This window comes from Sinohyriopsis cumingii, chromosome 1 (genome assembly GCF_028554795.1).
Source record: "Sinohyriopsis cumingii isolate HCF-2022 chromosome 1, ASM2855479v2, whole genome shotgun sequence".
Lineage (NCBI taxonomy): Eukaryota > Metazoa > Mollusca > Bivalvia > Unionida > Unionidae > Sinohyriopsis > Sinohyriopsis cumingii.
The window spans coordinates 132171367-132195300 of record NC_142961.1 but is presented as its reverse complement, the minus strand read 5'-3'; the positions used below and the strand labels follow the sequence as shown (position 1 = coordinate 132195300).

The 23934-nt window shown below is 37.9% G+C and overlaps 1 protein-coding gene across 1 annotated transcript in view; it reads left to right on the top strand.

Moving 5' to 3' along the window:
- Nucleotides 1-23934, top strand: part of LOC149807878 (uncharacterized) — a 137749-nt gene that overhangs the window by 45898 nt on the left and 67917 nt on the right. The window contains exons 16-19 of the mRNA XM_089962126.1: nucleotides 4525-4616; nucleotides 5217-5446; nucleotides 6140-6271; nucleotides 8916-9110. Of these exons, the coding sequence (XP_089818252.1) occupies nucleotides 4525-4616; nucleotides 5217-5446; nucleotides 6140-6271; nucleotides 8916-9110 (649 nt within the window). The remainder of the gene's footprint in view (nucleotides 1-4524; nucleotides 4617-5216; nucleotides 5447-6139; nucleotides 6272-8915; nucleotides 9111-23934) is intronic.

Here is a 23934-nt window from a genome sequence, read left to right as displayed (position 1 = left end):
AGGGAAATAAAAACAACTTTAAACTACCGACATTGTTGCAGTAAAAATGTGTGACTTGTTACTTTGATCTCATTTAAAAGAGCTCCAATCTTCTTTTTTCTGCAACCAGGCATGACTGAATTATAATTTTTATTGTGCATTAGAAATGCCATTTATTTTTAGATACAAAACTCCTCATGTTTGGTACTTCAGATGCATAATCATTGTTCTGCAATATATTTGTCAACTAAGCCCTGATATATCAGGACTCAGTTATGTTGATGATTTTGTTACATACCCGATGTAATCGAGATAATTGGTTTTGGCTATTTTGTAATTCATTCATTGCACTTTTAGAAGCTGGTATTGTCTAGCAAAATTCCTTTTTTAAAAATTACTTAAGATAGTGTGATTTAGACCCATTCATACTGATTTTTTTTAAAGCATATTTTGGTTAGCTATGTGCTTACGATAATGTACAATTTCCACAAGTACAATATCCAAAGAAATTTCAGCTACAGTATATGAAAGTAACATAGAGGTATACCAACATTCTCTCCATTGTGCATTTAGCAAATGTAAACAACTTCACCTTACACCCACCACTTTCTCAAAAGCTCATGTTATCAGTAGAACACTCCATAAAACCATGTTGCTTTTAACTACGTTTTATCCTTGAATTTTCCAAACAGGAGATAATAACTGCTACAAATTCACGTAGCAACATCTTTAAAATCAAATATTCTCCTTTAAAAATTTAACCACTTAACTATAAAGTGAGTTTTGATTTATAGAGAAGTTACAACAGTGTGAAGTTTGACAAATGAAGCCAATTACACATTTCTGTTCAATGATAGAAGTAGCAGTAAAGCAGCAAATCAGCATTTTGCAATGCAGGTATCACTATTATTTAAACTGCTGCAGATGACATGTTTGCTAATATCAGATTTACATGTGTATTGCATTCTTCACAGCTATCCTTCGGTCTACGCTGATGTTTAAATTTCTCAAAAACCATTTTTGACCAAATTTTGATACATTGCATTCTGGCATGTTGGGCAGATCCATTGTCAAATACAGCTGCCATTACTAAGTATAGTAAAAAGCCATCTAAAATATTGCTGAACATAATTTGATTAAATTGGACAAAATGTGTCATGGTAACAAGACTGATATCTGATTTCAAATATGGCTGCTGTTACTGAAAATAGACGAGAAAGTAATTGAAATAAAAAATGGTTTAATGGCTTTTTCTCCAATACGAAATAGTAGAATTTGACCAAACTTAGGTGTATTCTGGCATGAAGACCTTCAAGATTTTTACAAACGATGTTGATCAGCCATCAGATGTTAGCACCATTACTAAAAATAGAAAAATATTTAAACAACTTCAGAACTGGCAAATAGAATTTGATGAAACTTGATAGAAAGCATCATGGAATGAGGCATTTTCAGGTATTTAAAAATGTTGCCAGTCCTCGGTTCAATATTTGGTACAATACTTCCCTTATTTATTCAAATTTAGATCAGAAGAATTTATGGAATGGTGTTTTGTCCCTCATCCATCTGTTAACACAGGTTTTATATAACTATTCCTCCTAAACTACTTGAAGGATGACCATGAAACATTACACAAACACTCCTGCCATGGTCTACTTGGTGCTAAATGAGAATGATGCTGCTCTGACACCCAAGCTGACTGCCACAGTGACCATCTTGAAAATCTTGTTATTGCCACTCCAGAAGAAGAGATGGTAGTATCAGCATCGAGCTTTCACCAGAAAACTTTTTATGATGTCAAATTGGTCCTAAATAAAATGATACTGATCTCATGTCCATCTTGTTATTGCTACATCAGAATGGATGGTCATATCAGCATGGGGTTTTCACTAAATGACTTCTTTTGATATTTTTTTAGGTCCTGAATAAAGCTGGCATTGATGGGATATCCAATATGGCCACCCTAACAGCAATCTTGAAAATCTTATAGTAACTCCTGTTGAACAGAAAGTTATGTTAGCATGTTGATTTTGCGATGTTCACTAGGTATTCAGTGAAAATGGTGCTGATCTGTTATCATCCAGTATGGCTGCTACAATGACTAGCTTGGAAATCTTGTTATCACTATTTCTCCTGAATGAATGGTCATATCATCATGGGATTTTCACTAAAATACAGCTTATAATATTTTTGTTGATCCTAAATTAAAATCGTGCTTATCTGACATCCAGTATGTTGAAATTTTGAAAATCTTGTTTCGCTACTACTCTTAAATTAATCGAAAGTCATTTTGACTGACATAATGTTTTCATTAGAAGAGTTCTTATGGTGCCTCATTAGTCCTCCATGAAAATGTCTAGCATGTCTACCATGGTGCCTCATTAGTCCTCCATGAAAATGTCTAGCATGGCTACAATGGTGCCTCATTAGTCCTCCATGAAAATGTCTAGCATGTCTACCATGATGCCTCATTAGTACTCCATGAAAATGTCTAGTATGGCTACAGTGGTGCCTCATTAGTCCTCCATGAAAATGTCTAGCATGGCTACAATGGTGGCTATCTTGAAAATATTGGTATCCCTACTCGTCCCAAATGGATGGCATATCAAACATGGGGTTTTCACCAGTCGACTTCTTGTGATACCTAGTTGGTCCTAAAGGAAAATGGTGACAGTCATACATCCAGTATGGCTGTCTTTATCGCTGTCTTCAAAATCTTATTGTCACTACTCCACCTCAGTGGATAATCATTATGATGTGGTTTTCACCAAAAGACTTCAAATGATGTCTGTTTTGCCCTAAATGAAAATGGTGCCAATCTGACATGTAATATGCTTACCAGAGCAACTAATTTGAAAATCTTATGCTGAAGAATAACAATGATGGTTTCAACATTCAGCAGTTAAAAGGAAGAAATGGTCTTATCTAGAATCCTAGAGATTCTTTTTGCCCAGTAGAGTGCCAGTCCCATCAGTGGACTCGTTAATACTTTGAATTGGTACTCTGTGGCAATTATTGTGCCAAGATGACGTTGAATGGTCATGTGTATGTACATACTGTTCATCAAATATGGCAGCTGTTATTAAAATTAGAAAAACATTTCTGCCACTTATCATAAATGTTCAATTTACCACATTTAGCAAAATCATTCTGGTATAGAGGACTTCCAGGTTTGTACAACTATTACTGACCTGCAATCAAATATGGCCACTGTTACTAAAATTAGAAAACCTTTAAAGGACTTCTTCAACAAAACTGCTGAATAGATTTGATCATGTTTAACAGAAAGCAAGCTGGCACAAAGACGTTTTGCACTTTATACAAAATGATGCTGAGCTACCATCCAACATGGCTAACATTACTTCAAATAGACAATTCTTGTGAAATTGCTTCTTCAAAACTATTGAAAAGAATTTGATCCAACTTGACAGAAAGCATCTTGGCACGAAGGCCTTTCAAAGCTGTACAAATGATGCAGCTGCCGTTACTAAAAATAGAAATGGGTTTAAATGACTTCTCCAGGAGTGCAACTTAGAACTTGACAAATCTTGATAATATGCATCTGAGCTTCAAGACCTTTCGAATTCATACAGATGATTGGTCATCTGATATGGCCAGCATTACAAAAAATATAAAAACAGTCGAACCATTTTTTTCCCTCCAAAACTGCTTAACTGACTTTGATATTGTACTTGGGAAGAAGATCTGTACAAATGATGCCGATTTACCATCAAATATAGCAGCCATTGCTAAATATAGAAACAGCTTTCAATTACCTTTCTCCAAAAATGCACCAAAGAATTTGACAAATCTTGATGGCAAGCATCTTTGAATTGAGACCTTTCAGATTCATAAAAATGATCACTTGTCAGATTTGGGCACCATTCCAAGAGACGTAGAAGTGAGAGACAGTGGCTGAATGGTTATTGTAGCTGTTAGGGTACAGGTTTGAATCCTACCAATGGACCAGCCTGGATCAGATACCATGGTGGGTCCTTGGGTAAGGCACTTTACTCCGATTGCCCGAGTACTAAATAATCTACATGGGTTGCTGTGCTGTAAAGCATGAGACCAAAAAAAAGATATATAAACAACAATACAGATTTTTTTCTTCCAAAACTGCTTAACTGAATTAGATCAAATTTGACAGGAAGTATCTGGGCATAAAGGGCTCTATGATATATACAAATGATGCCAAATCATCACTCAGGGTAGGAAAAAACACATTTACTCAATTCAGGTTAAATAGAATGCTGAAAAGTTAGTGACCAAAGTTTTTATACATAGTGTCAAGGCATGGGCACTACTCAGTATGGCCAATTGGTTAATGCAGTCACCTTTACAGATCATTCACACATCTTGCCTCAGCCGATGGGAGTTTGACTCTCAGCTTGACTAACTTGGGTATGTGAAAAAGCTTGCTATTAGGTTCCCATGGGTCGGTGGTTATTTTTGCATTTGCCAAATGTCAGTCAAATCAGTTACCTTAGACCTACTTGGGTCTCTTGTTTTTACAATCTGAACATATTTACTGTGTAATTTCAGAGAAATAGATGGGAGAAAGGCCAGCGGGGATTCTAATATATCTGAACCTTCAGGTTCTCATGAGGGATCACCTCCAGTCTCCCAACGGAAAGGTAATAGTCATTTTAGTAGATATATTCATATGCAGAGTGTACCTTGGTTTAGGTTTTATTTGAACAAAAATTGAAATACTAGTGTTTATCTTTATAGTATGATGCAGAAGGCATTTATACAGTAGGTCAAGAATACAGACAGCATGGACATAGAAGAACACAAATAGATCAGCAGATTTTTTAACAGTGATCGATCATGGGATAGCAAAAACAAGAGAGATCATGAGATAAGACAAGTTAGACATCTTGTACTTTAAATTTCAGCTGTATGTTCTTTCTCAGTTTGCCTCCTAATTAAAAAATGGAGTGGAGGATACATTTGCAGTTCCCATAGGACACCTTCATACATTTAATATTGCACTGATAAACTCTTGATCCAATTTAATCCGAAACTTTTTCTGCTGTCTTTTAACCGTAAATTTCAAAACAATTTTTGTGCATGCATTCATGTTGGTATGTTCTGATTTTTGTATATATAAAAAACAAATTTGCAACATGTAGCACAAAGCAGTAATCATTCTACTTACTCTAAAAATCAATTTTAGAATTCTTAAAAAATAAAAGTTAGTATACCTGTGTCATTCTATGATTTACCTTCAGATAAACACCGTGCACCGGCCTGGAGTTTAGTGGGAAATGAAACAGACAGTGCTAGTGGGAGCAGCAAGTCCCTGGATTCTTCACCTAGTAACAGTCCGTTCATTGAGGGACGAAGGAAATTGACAACATCTGGATCAGTGGAGGATTTAGATTCAGGAATTTCCAGTGATGTGAAACAGCTTTTGGCTGTTCCAGGAGCATTTGATCCTGATGTTCAGGGGATTTTAAAGGTAGACTAGGAGTCCAATAGCATTGTCTTTTTATTGATCACCAAGTAAATTTCATGTTAAGGTCTCGGTACACAAATTCAAGTATATCAAGAGTGAAATAACTTTGTATGCCTCCACCATATTTTATGGAGGAGGCCTGTAATATTGCCCGTGCCCATTATCTGTGTGTAATATAAGGATTTGTTTTCCTGTCCATCATTTGGAAGGTTTCAGTGGATTTGTACCAAATTTAGTACATTGGTTTGTATTTCATGGCACTTACTGACTATAACATACAGAGAAATTGAGAATTAAGAATTTGTCCCAAAGACACACCAATGCAGCTAACTTGGGCTGACCTGGATGGTTATCGAACCCATGATGATTGTATTACAAGCCAGACACTCTTCCAGCTGAGCCAGTTAAAGTTTAATATCATGACAGACAAGTTTCGTATCCAGTCTGATAATATTTGTATCACATGTTTAGTTATTCATTATTAATTTTGTTTAGAATGGTCCTGGCTAACTGAGTATTAACATGCATGCTTTACAAGTCCTCAGTTTCATTCTGATTTGTAAAATGCTTATGGGTAAGTAGTTGCAAATGTCTACACCAGTATCAGAGATTTTAAGAGTGCATGTTAGAACTTTTTTTGTACAGTGAAAGTAAATAAACTTGTGAAACTTTCACTTTCCCACAATTCATTCACAGCGTCAAGGAAAGAGGAGAAATACAACATTTGGTGTGGACTTTCAGGAGCAAGTGGAACAATTCCACATGGCTGTCCCACCAATCATCACAAAGTGCCTGAAAGAAGTTGAACGAAGAGGCATATGTCTAAAGGTTAGTTTGAATTTCAAAGTTTCTTTTTCTTTCAATTATCACTGATCATTCAAATATTAGGATAACATTTTTCTTTACCAAATAGAAAGTAATACTTTCTGCATTTTCAGTTTAGTGCTTATGGATAATGTTATTTAAAAAAATTAAATTCGCATTTGCTTTCTTTGTCGTGGGTAAATAAAATGGAAGAAAAATAGAAGTTGACATATTTAGCCCACCTGTGAACTTTCTGTTGTGACTACCAAGTGTCCTCCAAGTTAGCGTAGTTTGTGATTCAGAAAGTTGATTAAAATATCCGATTTGAATAATTTTCCTCAGATATGAATAGTAAGATTGTGAATGAAATTCTTGATTAATATTATCACAAGTTTTAACAAAGTGATTTTTATACAAACACCATAAGGTGGTGTATATTGCTGTTGGTGTGTCTGTTGCTAATTTGATTTCTGCACACTAGCAGGAGTTCTGCACTTTCTTCATTATCAGACTTTCTTGAAGGGATGGTTGGTCTTTTTATTGTTGGTTTTAATGGCACTTTCAACAGTGGTTGGCTACAACATGCTATGGAAATTGGAGCTAAGTGCCTTTCCCAAGGATACACCTAGGCAACTGACCCTGGATGGTCTGGGCAGGTATAAACTCATGCCCATTTCACTGTGAGTCTGACACTACCAGATGACCTATCACAGCTCCCTTGCACATGGGATAAGGTAGAATCATATTAATATTAGTGTCGAGAGGTCAGAGTTCAAGGTCACTGAAAGAAGAAAAATGATTTCACACAATAACATTCCTTCTGCTATAAAAGTCTTTGTGGATGGCTTGCACTTGGGGTAAGGAACAGGTCTGTCAGTTTTGATGTCAAAGGTCATGGTTACTAACTGAAGGAAGAAAATGGTTTCTGCACAATATTTTTATTTCTTGATCATATACCTTTTCCAGTGTTTGTGGATGACTTGCATGTTAAGGTTTAAAAAAATAAACTAAACAAACCTTGAGATTCTGGGGTCTAAAACTATGAGATTGTAGATACTGATTTTATTCCAATATTGTGAAACCAAGATACTATGATTTATGTGATACAGAAATTTACATAATCTTTTCTCCTCGCCAATACAGAAAATGCAGGTTTAAAAAGTATTCTTGCAGTTGTGTTAAAATTAATGGACATGGGACATTTTACTGGCAGATCTCAATTTCATTAAATTAGCAATTGAGCAGTCAGTTTTGCATCCATTTCAGTGATGCAATCAATTTTGTATGCATTTCAGTGATGTAGTCAATTTTTTTTATCCATTTCAGTGATGCAATCAATTTTGTATGCATTTCAGTGATGCAGTCAATTTTGTATGCATTTCAGTGATGTAGTCAATTTTTTTTATCTATTTCAATGAAGCAGTCAATTTTATATGCATTTCAGTGATGCAGTCAATTTTGTATGCATTTCAGTGATGTAGTCAATTTTTTTTTATTCATTTTAGTGATGCAGTCAATTTTGAATCCATTTCATTGATGCACAGATTATTTAGCATCAGTTCATGCTACCTGGCATTTTCAGTAGTTTCAAATTATTACCATCTGTATAGCAATATATGAATATTTGCTGGATGAGCAGTTCATTTGGGATATGAGTTGTAGTGAACCAACACAAAGTGAAAATTGGAGTCAAGACTTGCTGAAATAAATGATTTTTTTTTTTTATTTGGTGGGTGGTTGAACTAGATCAATTGTCTTTTGAAATCGGAAGACAAAGTGTGTGTACGGAAATATGAGGTGCTGGTACTGGAAGAAAAAGGACACTATTTACATAATCCTAGAACTTTACAGCCATTACAGCAAGAAAAGTTGGTAACTTTGACTTACTTTTATAAATGTGGATATTAGTTCTAACATGGATGCCTTTGCAGCTTTTCTTGGTCACAAGCAACAGTTTCAGAAAAATGGAGCTAAATGCAGAAACATAATGTGATGATTACAAAATGTTGTCACAGTGACATAGTTTGCATGTGATTTAGTACTTATATGAGGAACTCACCCACTAAGTTTTATTGGGGCATAGAACAGAAGGAATATCAGTGCAGAAACTTAATGTCATGGCATAAGCATGCAAAGTTGGTAAATATGACCTGGTTTTGCTTTTGTGAGTAGTACTGCATCAGATAAATGCAACCATTAGGTTTCACGACTACCTGCCAGTGTCAGAGAAATGTAATATAATTGGTGTATGAATAGGTCACTGTACTTTGACCCATGGTGAGCAGTACCCCTAAGTTGAATGCACACACAAAGTTATAATGATTGTACATGCAAATATTGAACGTTGATGTTATGCCAACAGCATGAAATTTCATGACTTCAAAAACTGAATGAAGACCCCTATGCCAACAACATAGTTTCATGACATAGATGCGACCAAGGTAGAGAAATGGAGGTAAATAAACAAAAATTTAATCTAGACACCTCTGCTTATAACGCCTCATTTGGGAATACGATATGTGTCTCACCAGTGTTTTGCAGGAGGTACCCAAAAATGTAACTCTAGGGCACACGTTTAATTACATTGTTTGATTAAAATATATCTTGTAAATGTAATGCTCAAGAAATGTACTTTGTTGATAATGAAGATTATTAACTTTTCCCACAGGGTATTTACAGAGTATCTGGAGTGAAGAGTAGAGTAGAGAGTCTGTGTCAGAAGTTTGAAAATGATCCAAACTCAGTTGATCTGCAGGATGAAAACCCCAATGTGATATCAAATGTGTTGAAGCTGTATCTGCGACAACTGCCAGAACCTCTTCTTACCTTTAGACTCTATCCAGACTTTATACAGTTAGCAAAGGTGAGATGGAAGTTGGTTAACAGCTGATCCATTAAGTGAAAATGTTTTCTCACAAATCAAAATGTAAGATACTGTGGTATCATTTAATTTCAGTCTGTCTAAATTTTGTTTGTTTCATTGGTACATGAAGTTTTGGTTTTGCCTCTTAAAGTTTACATATTTGTAGGTATTTAAATTTGGGGAAGAAAACTATGCAGATGAAAAATAGCAGATTTTTCAATGGTTAAAACAAATACTACCACCTGTATGAGCACACAGATTGAACACTGGCCAAGATCAATCAGTTACACTTAGCATTACCAGGAACCGATGGAACCAAAAACCCAAACCCAATAAGCTATTACAGTACATGTATATGATCTCTTCCTTAAAACACTGTAAATAAAGTTCCACCATTGATTACTTTTTGTTGACTATGGCATTAACAGAGTGGCTTAAGAGGGGGTGGAATAATGTCATCATTCCATATATGAACCAAACAGCAGCAGGGAAGTTTAACAGACCAGTGCGTCCAGCCAAAATAAACCTTCCTACGCGAACTTTCTCCGTAGAAGCCTCAGAATCCAAAGATAAAGCCTTCTACGGAAGCTAATTTTCGTGCATTTCAGACCGGGTGCATTGGTTGGTCGCGCCGGTGTGTTAGTAAATATAGCGTCCAGGACAGGAAAAATAAAATTTATGGAGATTTTTTTGTGTTATGTTTTTTGTTGCAACGTTGGGCTGCTTTTTCATGAATAAATTTGATCGAGACCAATTCGATACCGACTGCGTGGATCGTGAAGATTTATCGTAATAAACCCATGCGGCGTTGCCTGAGCGCGGCTGAACAAATTTTTAAATTTATTTATATCCATGTCGCCGTTGCACCAGGTCTGATGGATATTTCTCAACGTGTGTGTATCTACGCCATTAAATACCGATAAGATATTACAATTATCTCTAATCACCTTTGGAATCTGCGTATATCTCTGTGTTACGTAAATAACATCGGTGTTCTTGTGTCTGCCACGCGAGAATATCCTAGCCGGGTTGGTCTGCTTGTCCAGCATAACATCGTCGAAAACAACAAGATTATTAACATCACCGTCTAAATTTTCCACGGATGGAGCTTCATTGATGTCTGTGATGAATTCGATTGTGCCTTCGTCGGTATTGTCGCTAAATTCTTTTAGCACTTGATAACAACGTTGATCATCAACGGATGGTGCAACCAAATACAATTTGTCCCATTTTAGCCATCGCATGATCAAATTTAGCAACAACTGCGTCTTACCAGATCCTGACGGGCCAATAATTATCATTCTGATCGAATTCGGTAATACCGCGTTATGTTTTACCTGCTCGCGTTGCTTCGTGGCTGAAAAATCAATTACATTCATGTTACTAGAATACATGGATCTATATTGTGTTAAGTGTCGCACTCACACAGCCACGATAAATCCAACCGAAATCGTCACACGTAACAACAGGAACGCAATTGCAGGAGAATGCGAAGTTTGCAAGACGCGCAAGTTCAGATTTGTAAAAAAAAAACTAGAAGAACCGGAGGAGATATCGCAGCCTCCTTGACAAATCTACCTGGGACCCCCTGGGCAAAATATCCCGGAGAAAAGCATCTGCCAGGGTATAATTATTGTGGACCCGGAACGAGGCTCGATATCAGACTCGACGATAATGACCAACCATTTCAGGGTGAAGATCCGGTAAATGCAATCGATAAAGCTTGTTACTACCACGACCTCGCATATCGCAGCGGAGATTTACAGCAAAGACATCTCGCTGATATCAAGCTAATTCACGCACTAAACGCGATTCCTGACAAAAGTTTCAAAGAGAAATTGGCATCCTGGTTGATAAAAGGCGCGATGAAAGGCAAATTAGTATTCGGTGCTGGTAAATAAATATGGAGCAAATATATTATTCTCCGCGAGGATTTTGGCGAGGAAAATCAGCAATTGCCAAACTCGCTAAAGCCGCTAAAGTAAAACAATCCGTCGCTGAATCGTGGCTATCAAAACAGGCAATTTGGCAAATATATCTTCCTCCGCCTAAAAAAATACCGTACGCGAGTTTCACCGTCAGTGTCCCTAATGAGGTCCATCAGGCTGATCTTATGTTTCTTCTTTACGATACCGTCGACGGAGTCACATATAAATATGTCCTGACAGTCGTTGATATCGCTAGCAGGTATAAAGAAGCCGAGCCATTATCGAATAAAACAGCAACGGAGATCGCTAAGGCGTTTAGCGAAATTTATTCACGATCCCCGTTGACATGGCCGAGTCTTCTCCAGGTTGATCCAGGTCGAGAATTTCTTGGCGCGGTTACTTCATTAATGAATAAAAATAATGTTAAAATCCGTCGCGGTATTGTAGGTGTTCATCACAATCAAGCTATCGTCGAAAGATTCAATAAAACGCTCGCGGAACGATTATTCGGATATCAGTACGCGCGTGAATTTATTCAGAATAATCGATCTCACGATTGGGTATCAAGATTGCCTCATGTGATTAACGCGCTAAATAACGAAATAACTCGAACGATAGCGATGAAACCCGCAATTGCAATTACAAAATCGAATATACCCCTAAAGCGAGATTCCACAATTCAGCCTGTACTAGGTAGCGTCACAGTCAGATATTTGTATAAAGAAGGCGAGGCTGAAGGAGGCAGAAAAAGAGCGACCGACCCAACCTGGAGCGTCACAACACATAAAATATCAGCCGTAACAAGATCGTCGGGAAGACCAGCTATTTATATCCTAGATTCATTGGCGCCTCAACGCGGATTTACCAAGGAAGAATTGCAAATAGTACCCGAAGATACTCAACTACCACCAGCGTCACTTATGTAGTTTACTCGAATTCGTCCTAGCTGGGATAATTTTCTTACTCTCGACACGGCTAAATATACCAAATTTGACCAGGAAATTCTATCATCGACGATCCAAACTTGACAACCTACGGTCAATCCCTGCGACGAGTGTATCGTTGTTGCGTATCCTAGTTTCCACGGTGATTTTTCTGCATTTATCGCGTCATTAACGAGATTAATATCAACGAAGATAATATCATTCAAGACCAAAATCTTTTCTTCTCCGCATGGCAAAATAATATTAATATTTTGTTTTCTAGTATTGGCGGGCCTATAGCATAACGGTACCTGCAGCGTTGGAAATTTCTCGCAATGCAGCTTGAATAACATTTCCTGAATAATATCACGAACAACTTTCCTACTAGCAACGATCAAATGATTGGGACGCCACAAATTTAGAAAATCGCTCATCGGAGTCTCGTCGATTATTTTTCTCATGACATCACACTGAATTTTATTCGGTTGTAATCGAATCAATTTCTTAAATTCGGTCAGTAAAATATCTGTAGATCTATAATCAGCGTCGATTTCCTCGTAATAATCAACGAAGTTTCTGAGCCATTCGTGAGGCGATTCGCCATCGATATGATCAGGTTGGCCGTGATCACCGCACATTATCACAGCGGTATTTTTTCCTTCCAACCAAGCCAAGATCGATTTTAAAATATCTAAATTCACCGTGCAAATCTCATCAAATATTATAATCTTGTTGATATATTTATCGCCCATTCGCACCGAGTCCCATGATCCACCGCTGTACTTGAAATAACTGTGATACGTGCAAGAATTAACGCCACGCTGCTTTATTTCTCGCGCTAATCTATGTGTCGGAGTTAATACAATCATATTGGAATTTGCAAATAAGTTTATTACTCGCGTTGTTTTACCGCTACCACCAGGTCCATTTAGGTAAGCAAATTTACTGCGCGAAATTGGATCAAACGCAGATGCGGCTGTCGAAGATTCCAGAATCGAAGATTTTTCAAATTTACCTCGATGAAATTCATCGCGATCTTCAACATCGGCGTCTTCACAATAATCTAGGATATCTTCGTTTTTTATCCTCCACGTTCCCCACAAACTACCATCGGTGATTAAATTTTCCAGCCTGTATTGGTATTTTTTATCGATATAAAATGAATCCGTTGCGACTCTTACCGCGATATCAGAAAATTTATTTATCATCGACAGCAAATTTATACTTACATAAGCGAGCATCGACGACCGTAAATGCGTATATTGCGCTGATTCTCCGTCAAGGTAGCTAATCACGGTACCTAACTTCGCTCCGTCAATGATAATATTCTCTCTGTTGCAAAATATTCCTCGTGATACCGTATCGGCGATTATAAAATCCATCTCGGCGTCGTTGATAAATAATCTAGCATGTCGATGTTTATGATCAATGGATCCACCTTGAGTAAATTTACCAATTATTTTTCTTCCTATATCTTTTGCGTTGTCACAATCTGTCGGTAGCCACACATCGGTTTGTTTTCTGTAGGATATGATCGCCTCGCTCACCGTCAACGACACTAACATCGATGAATCTATCATATATCTCAATAACACCGTAGGAACCCAACGGCGCTGAGATAAATGCCTTCCGAACCAAATATAGCAAATTTTATGTAAATTTTCAGCAAACTCGAACAACGTTACACAAGCGAATCCGGTCATGACAAAATCAGGTAACGGTCCGTTAATTGCTACCCTTGTCATCTCGCTGGTAGGATGGCCGAATTTAGCAAAATAATCTGCACAATCGCCGTATCCGAGGAAACTTCCAGGATAACACGCGCTCATGTCAACGGAGATCATATTTTCGAAATAGTACTTGGTATTCCACAATCCGCCATGGCCGTATTCGATACAGCTAAGTTGAATATCAGCGAGAAATTCGTTCCTTGTAGGTTTCCACGAATTTTTCTCTCTAGCGGCGTGAGCGGCCACAGACGGAACTGTAAAGCAATTTGTCAGTAACTGATCGGGATTCGACGAATATTTCACCGCGAGTTTTCTCATCGACTCGTGTAATATTTCCCCCCGGTAAATATCGCCGCATGGCAAAATAAATTGATCGTATTTTTCTTCGCTCGAGAATAACCATATCGATATCGGATCAAATACGCTTAATTTTTTGATAAATCTAAACATGGCATCGGAATTATCTTTCGCAGAAAATTCCGTAGAATTTTCCACGGGATAAAATTTGACAATACGATCCCGCGGAAATATCATCACCGACTGCGACCACGCATGTGAATTGTGATCGACAATCTCGATTGGCGCTCCTCGGGATTTATACGGTGATGAGTATAATATTTCTCCCGATAACGTTTTCACTGTGATAGGAAATTTCAGTTTTTTGCTCAACGCAGCTACGTCATCCACAGATGCACCATCAGCGACGGTCTTTGCCCACGCGTTAATTTTATTCAACCTCAACTGGGTCAGACCAGATCCACGTCGAGCGTTTTTCATATGTTCGATAACACGCTCGGCCACGCAATTTATCATTGGCGATTCTTTCATCGCAGGTAGATTTTTCACATCCGGATTATTATTTAGCCAATAAATTCCATAAACAACTGCACTAGATGGATATGCCCTAGCATAATAAGGACCATCGATTCCAAGTAACAATCCGGGCTTAGAATTCTTATCGAGAATAACGTTTTTCTTATCGCCACGCACTGGATCTCGTTTATCGCGAATAATCCAAGTATCGTCGGGCATTTGTGCGATAAATTTTATTCCAAAGATAAATCGCTCTTCGTGGCGCTTGGTTTTTATATGCTCGATTATTTTCTTAGCTCGTTCCAGGTTCATCGTGGCATCAACAGAGTTCGTTTTCCAAGTCGACCAAGTGTGAATCGCTCCATCGTCGAAGAACTCTTTCTTGGCTCGATCAACCTCAGGTATAATATATTCTGCCTCATCAAGATCAAATGCGTCCATGATTATATTTTAGACAAATGTTTAAATTATAATGAATCAATGCAAGTGGATACTAATCGGCTCAACAAAATTCTGTGACAAATCCTGCAGAGGCGATTATTGCGGCGCTCACATACACGCGATTCGGCGTGGCAGTAAAGGACCACAGCGATGTTTAGTTTGTCAAGTTGGCACGCGAGGAAAAACTCGGTTGTGTTTGGTCTGCGGAGGAAAAAATTATAGGGAATTGCGGCGATATTACGAAAAAAGATCCTCGTCGGTGATAACCTGCGAAGAAGATTATATTAATCGATTTCAAGCCAATAACGATTTAGACAAATAGATTATCATATATGAATCCAAAATCAGCGATTCCAGAAACAACAATGACATGCGAGTTTAAATCTCATCCAACGATCATGGGATATGAATCGTCATCCGATGGTATTGTCAGAAATACCAAAACGAAGTATCAAGTTGGTAATTTTAATAAATTTGGCTATCTCAGATTTACCGTCAACAAAAACAAAAAACGAAGATACATGAATTATCTCAGTCACAGGTTTGTATTTGAATGTTTTCACGGACCAATAAAAGTCGACCTTGTTATCGACCACATCGACGGAAATAAAGCTAATAATAAATTATTTAATCTTCGAGCGGTAACTCAGAGTGAAAACTCTAAAGGTAACGGCTTCGGATATTGATCAGCTAAGGCGGTAAAATCGATAAATCTAGAAACAAACAAGGAACTTATGTTTAAATCGATAAACGCCGCTGCAAGATACTTCGGTATTCATCCGAATTCCGTGCAATGTGTGGCAGAAAAAATTCAAAACGCAGCATTTTCCTACAAATTCGACGTTTGGATCAAATTTTCTTATATTCAGATAATATCCGAAGAAAATTAATTGAATATTACAAAATTTATATAATGAACGAAGAAAACGTAAATAATATCATCGAAGCTATCGAGGATTTAAAAAAGAAAAGTATAAATTTATCTTCGGATTTGGACACAGGTAAAATCCGGTCCGAATTTGAAACAATTGTCCAGGGAAAGCTCGAGTACAGGTACACGCTACCGTCAGAATATAAATTCATAAAGAAAATCCAAATTGCGATGTATCAATCACTTGCGACAGTCAGCGATGATCAAATCGAGAATTTCGTTAAATTATCGACGCTGGTAGAAAAAGTTAGATCGAGTTTGTCCGACGAGTATGAGTCAAGAAAAATTACAAGCTCGCGCGTCAGGCAGTTGAAAAAGCTGGTCGATGAAAGCAGAATCGAAGATTCTTGAATTAACGTCAAAGATTCTTAAGATTCTCAAAATTAGCGTCAAAGATTCTGAAGATTTTATCACAAAAAAACCCAAAAATTTCTGATTTTTATTATTTTTTTTAATATTTTACTGAAATTGCACAATTTTCTTATTTCTGACTACCATTTACCCCAGCAGATTTGCTAAATTATATAAATTACTCAATTTGACGGGTATTTACCCCAGCAGATTCACGAAATTATATAAATTACTCGATTTGACGGGTATTTACCCCATCAAAAACATAAAATTACACAAATTTCTTAATTTCTCTGATTTTTATTAATTTTTTTTATTATTTACCGAAATAATTTATTTATTGAAATTGTGCAATTTTCTTAATTTTGACGGGTATTTACCCCATCAAAAAACATAAAATTATATAAATTACTCAATTTGACGGGTATTTACCCCAGCAGATTTACGAAATTATATAAATTGCACAATTTGACGGGTATTTACCCCATCAAAATTAAAAAAATCTACTAATTTTGAAAATTTACTTGGTTTTTATTTTATTTTTTTTGGCCATTTTTTCTGCGGGGTAGAACTTGAAGAATCTTAGATTATTTCACGATCTCACCAGCAAATTGATACTCCGCGTTTCGCCGCGTATATCAAGCAAATTTCCATTCTGGTCCGTCGGTTTGAAATTTATCTTCGACAATAATCGATTGTGGCATCGCAGGTAAAACGGATTTACTGGCTCTTTTATTATCAAAAAACCCGGAGATGCGCTAGGTGAAAACGAATATAAGATAAATCCCTGCTGTGCCTGCTCTGACACAGATGAATCCATGTTGTAGCTACCTTCGACGACGTCCGCGTGAAGATAAATCGCGATAACCTCCGTTATATTGACGGTACCTGGCGAGATATGCCACCCTTGCCCGGTTGGATCATTATTGTGTTTGAGAATCGATTCTGATTGTATTTTTTTAGTCCACGCGGCATGTAATTTCGGAAATAAATCATTGATGGTATCAGTGACGGATTTTCTCATTTTATCAACATCATAATCGGGAAATTTGAAATTTGGTAGCGTTTCCTCGGTTAATCCAAATACTCTCATGAATTTTTTTCTCCTGAATTTTTGATCAACTCGAATTTGCTAATAGGAAGAACATAATCGGCAATTGATATATCGTCGATTATCGCCTGAATGAACATACCATGATAATATTCAATATCATTCGCGAGTTGATTTAAAATCTTCATGCGTTCGATAATTTCGCTACATGAACCTGATTTATTTAAGATGCATTCATGAAAGGATTCCCGCAATAAATTTAATTGTAATTTATGTTCTTGAATAAATTCGTCGAGGGTTCTTCTTACCAAGATACCGTCTATGGGGGCTATTATCCTGTTAATGTTGGTAGCGTCGAAGATTTTCACACCGGGGGGAATTTTAGGAAGAGGCAACCACGAGAGAATTCTTTCGTCCCTAAAAGTAAAAGCGAACACCACCAGGTTAAATTTGTGGTTATTCATGAGGTTGATGGTGCTGTGGATCAGAGGCTTGTGTTTGATATCTCCGTACCATCCTTCGTCGGTGGTAAAATCTGATTTTTTTGGCTCCGGTAGCTCTGGAGGAGCTTCTTCGTGCCAACCTGGAATAATAAAATCAGATTTTTCTGGTTTTGCCAGAGGTGCGATTTCGGGCCAACCTAGAACTGTCCTAATCGATGACTGGTAAATATCGACGATATATGGCGATTTTACTTCGATTATCGACGACAACGTTGGATCGTGCGAGGATATTTTTATTCCTGGAGTAGCATCGCCAGTTATATTCGATATTCTACTGGTAAGTTCCTTATCTAGTTGCTCAATTTCGTAACTGCCTGTTGGTATGCCAACGACGATCCAATCGGGAGTTCCATCGGGACGGTTTTTATTGGCAAAAACAAGCGAATTATTCGATGATAATCTACCGAATGATTTCGATCTAACATTGGGCCAGCTGTTATAGACGCGTAACTGTGACAGCGCAATTTCCTTGACGCTAATTGGTATTGGAAAATCGATACTAAATTCTGGCCTGGTTGAGCTTGCCGATATCAGTGTCGTTATCGGCGGTGTCGTGTTTGTCACGATTTGAGTTAGTTCCGACATTATTGATATTCATTTGTTCAATCTCAGAGTAGATATTTACCATCACAGAAAATTCTAGATCGGATATAACGCTGTCGTTGAGACTCTCAGAAAGCAACGATGATAATTTCGAATACGCCTCGTTGACCTGGGATAGTTTACTCGTGTACAGGGATAATTTTTCATTTGTGCATGAGGATATTTTTTTTGCGATAATATTAAGAACACCGGCGATTGTTGTTGTCGACGAGATTATTATCGTTGCTACGATTGGCGCGATTGTTGTTACCGCGGATAAGATTATTCCCGCACCGGCGATTATTGCACTTACCGCGTACACAGCAACATCGATGGCAACTAATCTACGCTGGTATTTTTTTATTTTTACCTGATACTCGTCGAGGAGCTTTTTTAACGAATCCTGCCATGAACGCGCCTGATTGTATCGGTAGTCCGATGCAGTCATTTTATTAGTTAGTTTATCTAACCAATTGCGTGTATTCCGGATAAATATTCGAAAATTGCAAGATAACCGGTTGATTCTGTCGTGGTTCTATCTGGTGGTTCTAGCGTAAATGTTTCTGTGTTATTTGCAGTTATCAAAATATTTAAAAATTCGTCGTGGGTACCATAATATTGGGTTATTATTTTGAATTTTATTCCGAAGAGAAAATATATTCGATATACGCCAGTAATTGGCGGGGTGAAGTTAAATGTGTTATTCTCGGGTGTCCATGTACCCTTATGTATTTTTACCACAAATGGTACATGGCAGGGAATATTTTCTGTTTCTACTTCCGCTGGTATCGAAATACGCGCTAATATTCCAAGATTCATTGACGATATTTTTGTGTTAATATCGCTAATTTTTGTAGTTGCGTCGAGAAGTTTCGTGTTCAAATCTCGAATCTCTCCGTCATACAATAACATATCGACCTTTTGACGTGCCAAATCAGGCGTCGTGGAAATTTCCTCGTTAATTTTAGCAATATCCTCGTTGATTTTTCTCACATTCTCGCTGAGATCGTCGTGTGATGTTTTATCGACCTTTTGACGCGCCAAATCACGTATTATGGAAATTTCCTCGTTGATTTTAGTAATATCCTCGTTGATTTTTTTTGTTTTCTCGCTAAGATCGTCGTGTAATGTTTTATCGCTTTTCTGACCCATCGCGGTATTTATTTCGGTAATATCGGCGAGAATATTAGTAATATCTTCGCTGATTTTTCTTACTCTCTCGTTGAGATCATCGTGCGATGCTTGATCGGCTTTTTTCTTTGCTAGTTCGTTTGCGGTGGTGGAGATATTATCGACGGATGTTTTTATATCTTCCTCGATTTTTTTACTAAATTTAGTTAAAGTATCGTCGAGTTTTTTAAGATCGTTATTTAGCCTGTTAAGTCTTTTTGTCACTCTGTCCTGAAGATCGTCGTATAATGTTTTATCGGCCTTCAGAAGCAACGTTGCTGATAACTCGTTGTCCTTTTTTTCCACATCCGCGATATTAGCCTTCGAGGGTAACTTCGCTATAATATCGGCGATATCAGCGATGGATTTTGATACCGAATCTGACAGGCTAGTAAATTGATTAATGCGATCGTTATATTCGTCTCGCTTGATTATATCAGTTATTTTGACGTTTCTTGTTTGTAATCTCCCTTCGTGGCTCTGAAAAACAGCAACTTCGCCAGGATCTACTTCTGACAGCGACAGAAGATTATTAATATCATCCCTTGTGGCGAACTTTGATAGATCGACGTCAGTCACTTCTGCTTCCTTCTTCCTGTAGATAAATCTACCGTAAATATCAACCATGATATTTATCTATGGCATATTCAAATACGATTCTATGATACAGACCGGATGATTTTGAAATTGCGTCGAGGACGTTAATTGATTCTGGGCTGCATATCGGTGGATCCATTAACGTCTGCGTCGGAAGTGTCGAATACCAAATTGGAATATTTAACTTTGACACGTAATTGACGAATTCTTTTGGTGGAGCTAATCCGTACAAGTCAAAATAAACAACTTCGCGAGGATTAATCGCGTAGGCGACCCAGTGTGTGCCAGGACCGGTATTTGAATCGAGATTTATTATTCCTGTCTCGGTGGGGTTTGGTTTTTCTGGTAGTTGATCCCGCATAAATACGCCTCTGCTTCGTTGAATAAATCTAAATTTGAATAGGCCGTGCTAATCTTAGGCCGGATCCGTACGGGGGGCGTCTTAGATAAAGGCCGCTTCCCTTTTTTTTACCGTATCGCCCTCCCATTACTTTGTGTACTAGTTTGTCGCCTACAGCTCCGGCCGCACCTAATCCTATCGCTTTTGCAATTGCCGGAAGAGCCCCGGATAATAATCCAGGAATAGCAGCTAGGAAAGGGAAAATTCCGCCCGTTTTGACCATGTCTCTGATGGCACCTATACTAAGATTCCCATGAACACCGGAATTTGCTGATTTAGCTTTGGCAAATCGTTCACGTTGACCCCTAGTTAGCGATAGTTTGTTAGGCCCGCCATGAATTTGATCATTTTTCAAGGTTAATTTCATACCGCATCGCTTTGATATCGCTGTTTGGAGCTTTTTCATCTGACCCGGTGTCAGAGTTACGCTGACGTGTTCGTATGGCATATTAATAATCGTTTAATCTAAATTTAGAAATATTCGATTTTAAAGTTACATTTTCTCGACAGGAGCGTCAATGACTCTCATTCTGCCACTGATGCCTTCCAATATCATTGTCCTATCGCTGAGAATCACCGCGAATGCCCTTGCTGCTCCTTCTGTGTTAATTCTGGCCTTGAAATGGATATCGACAACGGATTGTTTTACCAAATCGAGATGTTCCAGGGAAAAGTAATAGATAGGATAGCGAGTATTAAAATCTAGCTGCGATATTTGCAATCCGGTATCGATATTTTGATCGCAGCCCATGAAACTTAGCAAGCGATGATATGCGCGGGCCGTCGAATAGTTGGCAAAATCAATCGATATTTCCTCGGATGGTTCTTGTTGGCCGTTTATTCTCATTGATACGTTTGTTGCCGCGAAATTATCGAATATCATGTGATTATGATTTTGATCATATCTATTTGCGTTTTGAAGAGCAACAAAGATATGTCTAGGCGCCGAGACACCTTGCTGTGACGCAATTCGCCAGGTAAATATTCCGTTAATATTAACGTCGATAGAGTCGGTCATGGTTGTCAGCCAGGACATAACGGACTTACCACCTTGATTCATAAATGATAATAATTTTTCCTCCTCAAGCATCGATGGGACTATCGCTGGCATCCACAAGGTAAATTTGTCAAGGACCACCTTACCAACATCAACATCATCCACGCTTAATTCTCGCCAGATGGCTCTGTTATTGCCTTCGGTGTCTCGAATAAAAATGACCGTGTGTTTTGCTCCGTATATAACTTTCCTGAAATGCCTGCAAAATCCAAAAATGTGAGATAGCGGAATTGCACAAGAAAATTTTCGTTCATTTACACTTAGCATAGCTTTCCGCGTGGCAAATCCAAGGTTGTAATTTTCATTGATACCGAGCATTACATCGACGTTGGTGGCGTTAGCATCACCAGCGAGATTTCTCGGTCTACCGATATTATACTGGACATGATCGGCTTCATCGAAGTTATCCTTGGCGAACATCATACTAGGACCGGCTGACCTGGTAAAATCATCCGAGTATCTAGCTAGGCCTATAATCGTCGTTGCTATATCAACGTTGTCCGTGATTGATTCGATTTCTCTTCCGTCAATCATGTAAGTGGCGCTCTTGAATAAAGCCATGATACCGTTGTTGACAAATCCGACTTTAAAATTTCGTTCATAGTTGGTATCGTTTGTCCTAATAATTTTACCAACAACTTCGATATACGCCTCAGATGGAAGAAAATATCTTGTCGTGTCATGAACTTGAATTTCAACACGACCAATCGTATTTGGTGTTACTGTGTCGTACGAAAAATACTGGAAATCACGCACGGATGTGTCTCTACCTACAGGCTCGTCCATGTCGAACACTTTGTTTGACACTTGTGCGAACATTTATTAATAAGAATTTCATCTAAAACGAAGACCGCTACCCGATATGAAGCTTGTGTTTGCGACTTCCCTTGCGAGATTTGTGTTAGCAACTTCCTGCGCTAGGTCATTTATTTTTTTATTTGCTGCGTCGTTTATGGCTTTACTGATTTCGGGGGGCATTTCGCTGGTGCTAGGTAATTTGACGGGCTGTTTTTTACGTGTTAAATTTGATATTCTACCTCTGACAAAATCGAAGCCTTTGCTGGCCAAATTGCCGATACCAGAGATGACAGTCTTGCCGATCTTTCCTATTGCTTTTGACGCGAATTGCTTAACTGTGGGTCCGATTTTAGGGACTACTCGCGTGACGAGGCTTTTAACGATGTCACCGAATCCATTGCCGTGGATATATTTGTATACAGGCAATCGAGAGTTAACTATGCGGACCTGTCTAGGTCTGCGCTGATGTTTGTGAACAATCATGTTATTTCAATTGTGTTGTTTTAATCGATGAGTTCGTCAATGAGCTCTTTGTAAATGTAAGAGTCGATGACACCACCGCGGAATAATCGCTGGCAAATATCTGAGGCCTCGTTGATTATTTCACGAGAGTTATTTCCGGCTCGTTTTCCTCCGATTAATATTTCGAGGCGAGATACATCATTGACGACGCTGTCAGGGCAAATGGTATATCCTTCTCCTGTCTTTGGTTCATCTTCAGGTTTATCAGATAACGATCCTAATATTTTTTCCTCCTGACTTAATCGGTTTATTTTTTTTAGAAAACTTTTATATCCCGGATCATCAAAATCAATAAATTTGTTCTTTGAAGCAAAATATACCGCAGGTATCCATTTTCCTTTTGTCATTTTTTGTTCACGATATATTGGTTTCAAATAATTTTCTTGTTCTTCAAAACCAAATCTGGCGACATAAATCAATTTATCTTCGTCACTAAATGTTTTAAGAGCATCACGGGTAAAATACATTGATGGTAAAATATTAATTTTTTTAGTTTTTGCAGGTTCGGTTTCAGTTTCTGCAGGTTCGGTTTTAGTTTTTGCGGGTGGAGATGATAACGATAGTGGTACCGGAAACAATCCTCGCGGCCTAAAAGAATAATTATTTACCAAATCAACAAATTTACCATATTCAGGATCATTACCTTTAATCGAATTGACATCTTTGTATATATAATATACCCATCTTACCCATTGCTCATATGTTACACCTTCGGCATAACCAGGTTTCATCAATTTTTTTCGTTTGTTTATGTCAAAATTTTCCACAGTAAATTTTACAACCTCCATTGGTTCCATTAATTTTATTCTTTCGGTAATCTCATCGGTAAAGCTATCAGAACCTAAGATTCTTATTCTTCCGCCTCCAGGTTGCTCTTGTTCTCTCGCTGTTTTACGCAAAAATTTCCTTTTTGTTTGTGTTTGTTCTTGCTGCAATTGTTCTTGCCGCTCTTGTGCTTGTGCTTGTTCTTGGCGAATTTGCTCAAGTTTATCTGGCACTACTCGAGTGTGTTCCTCAATATCTTTCA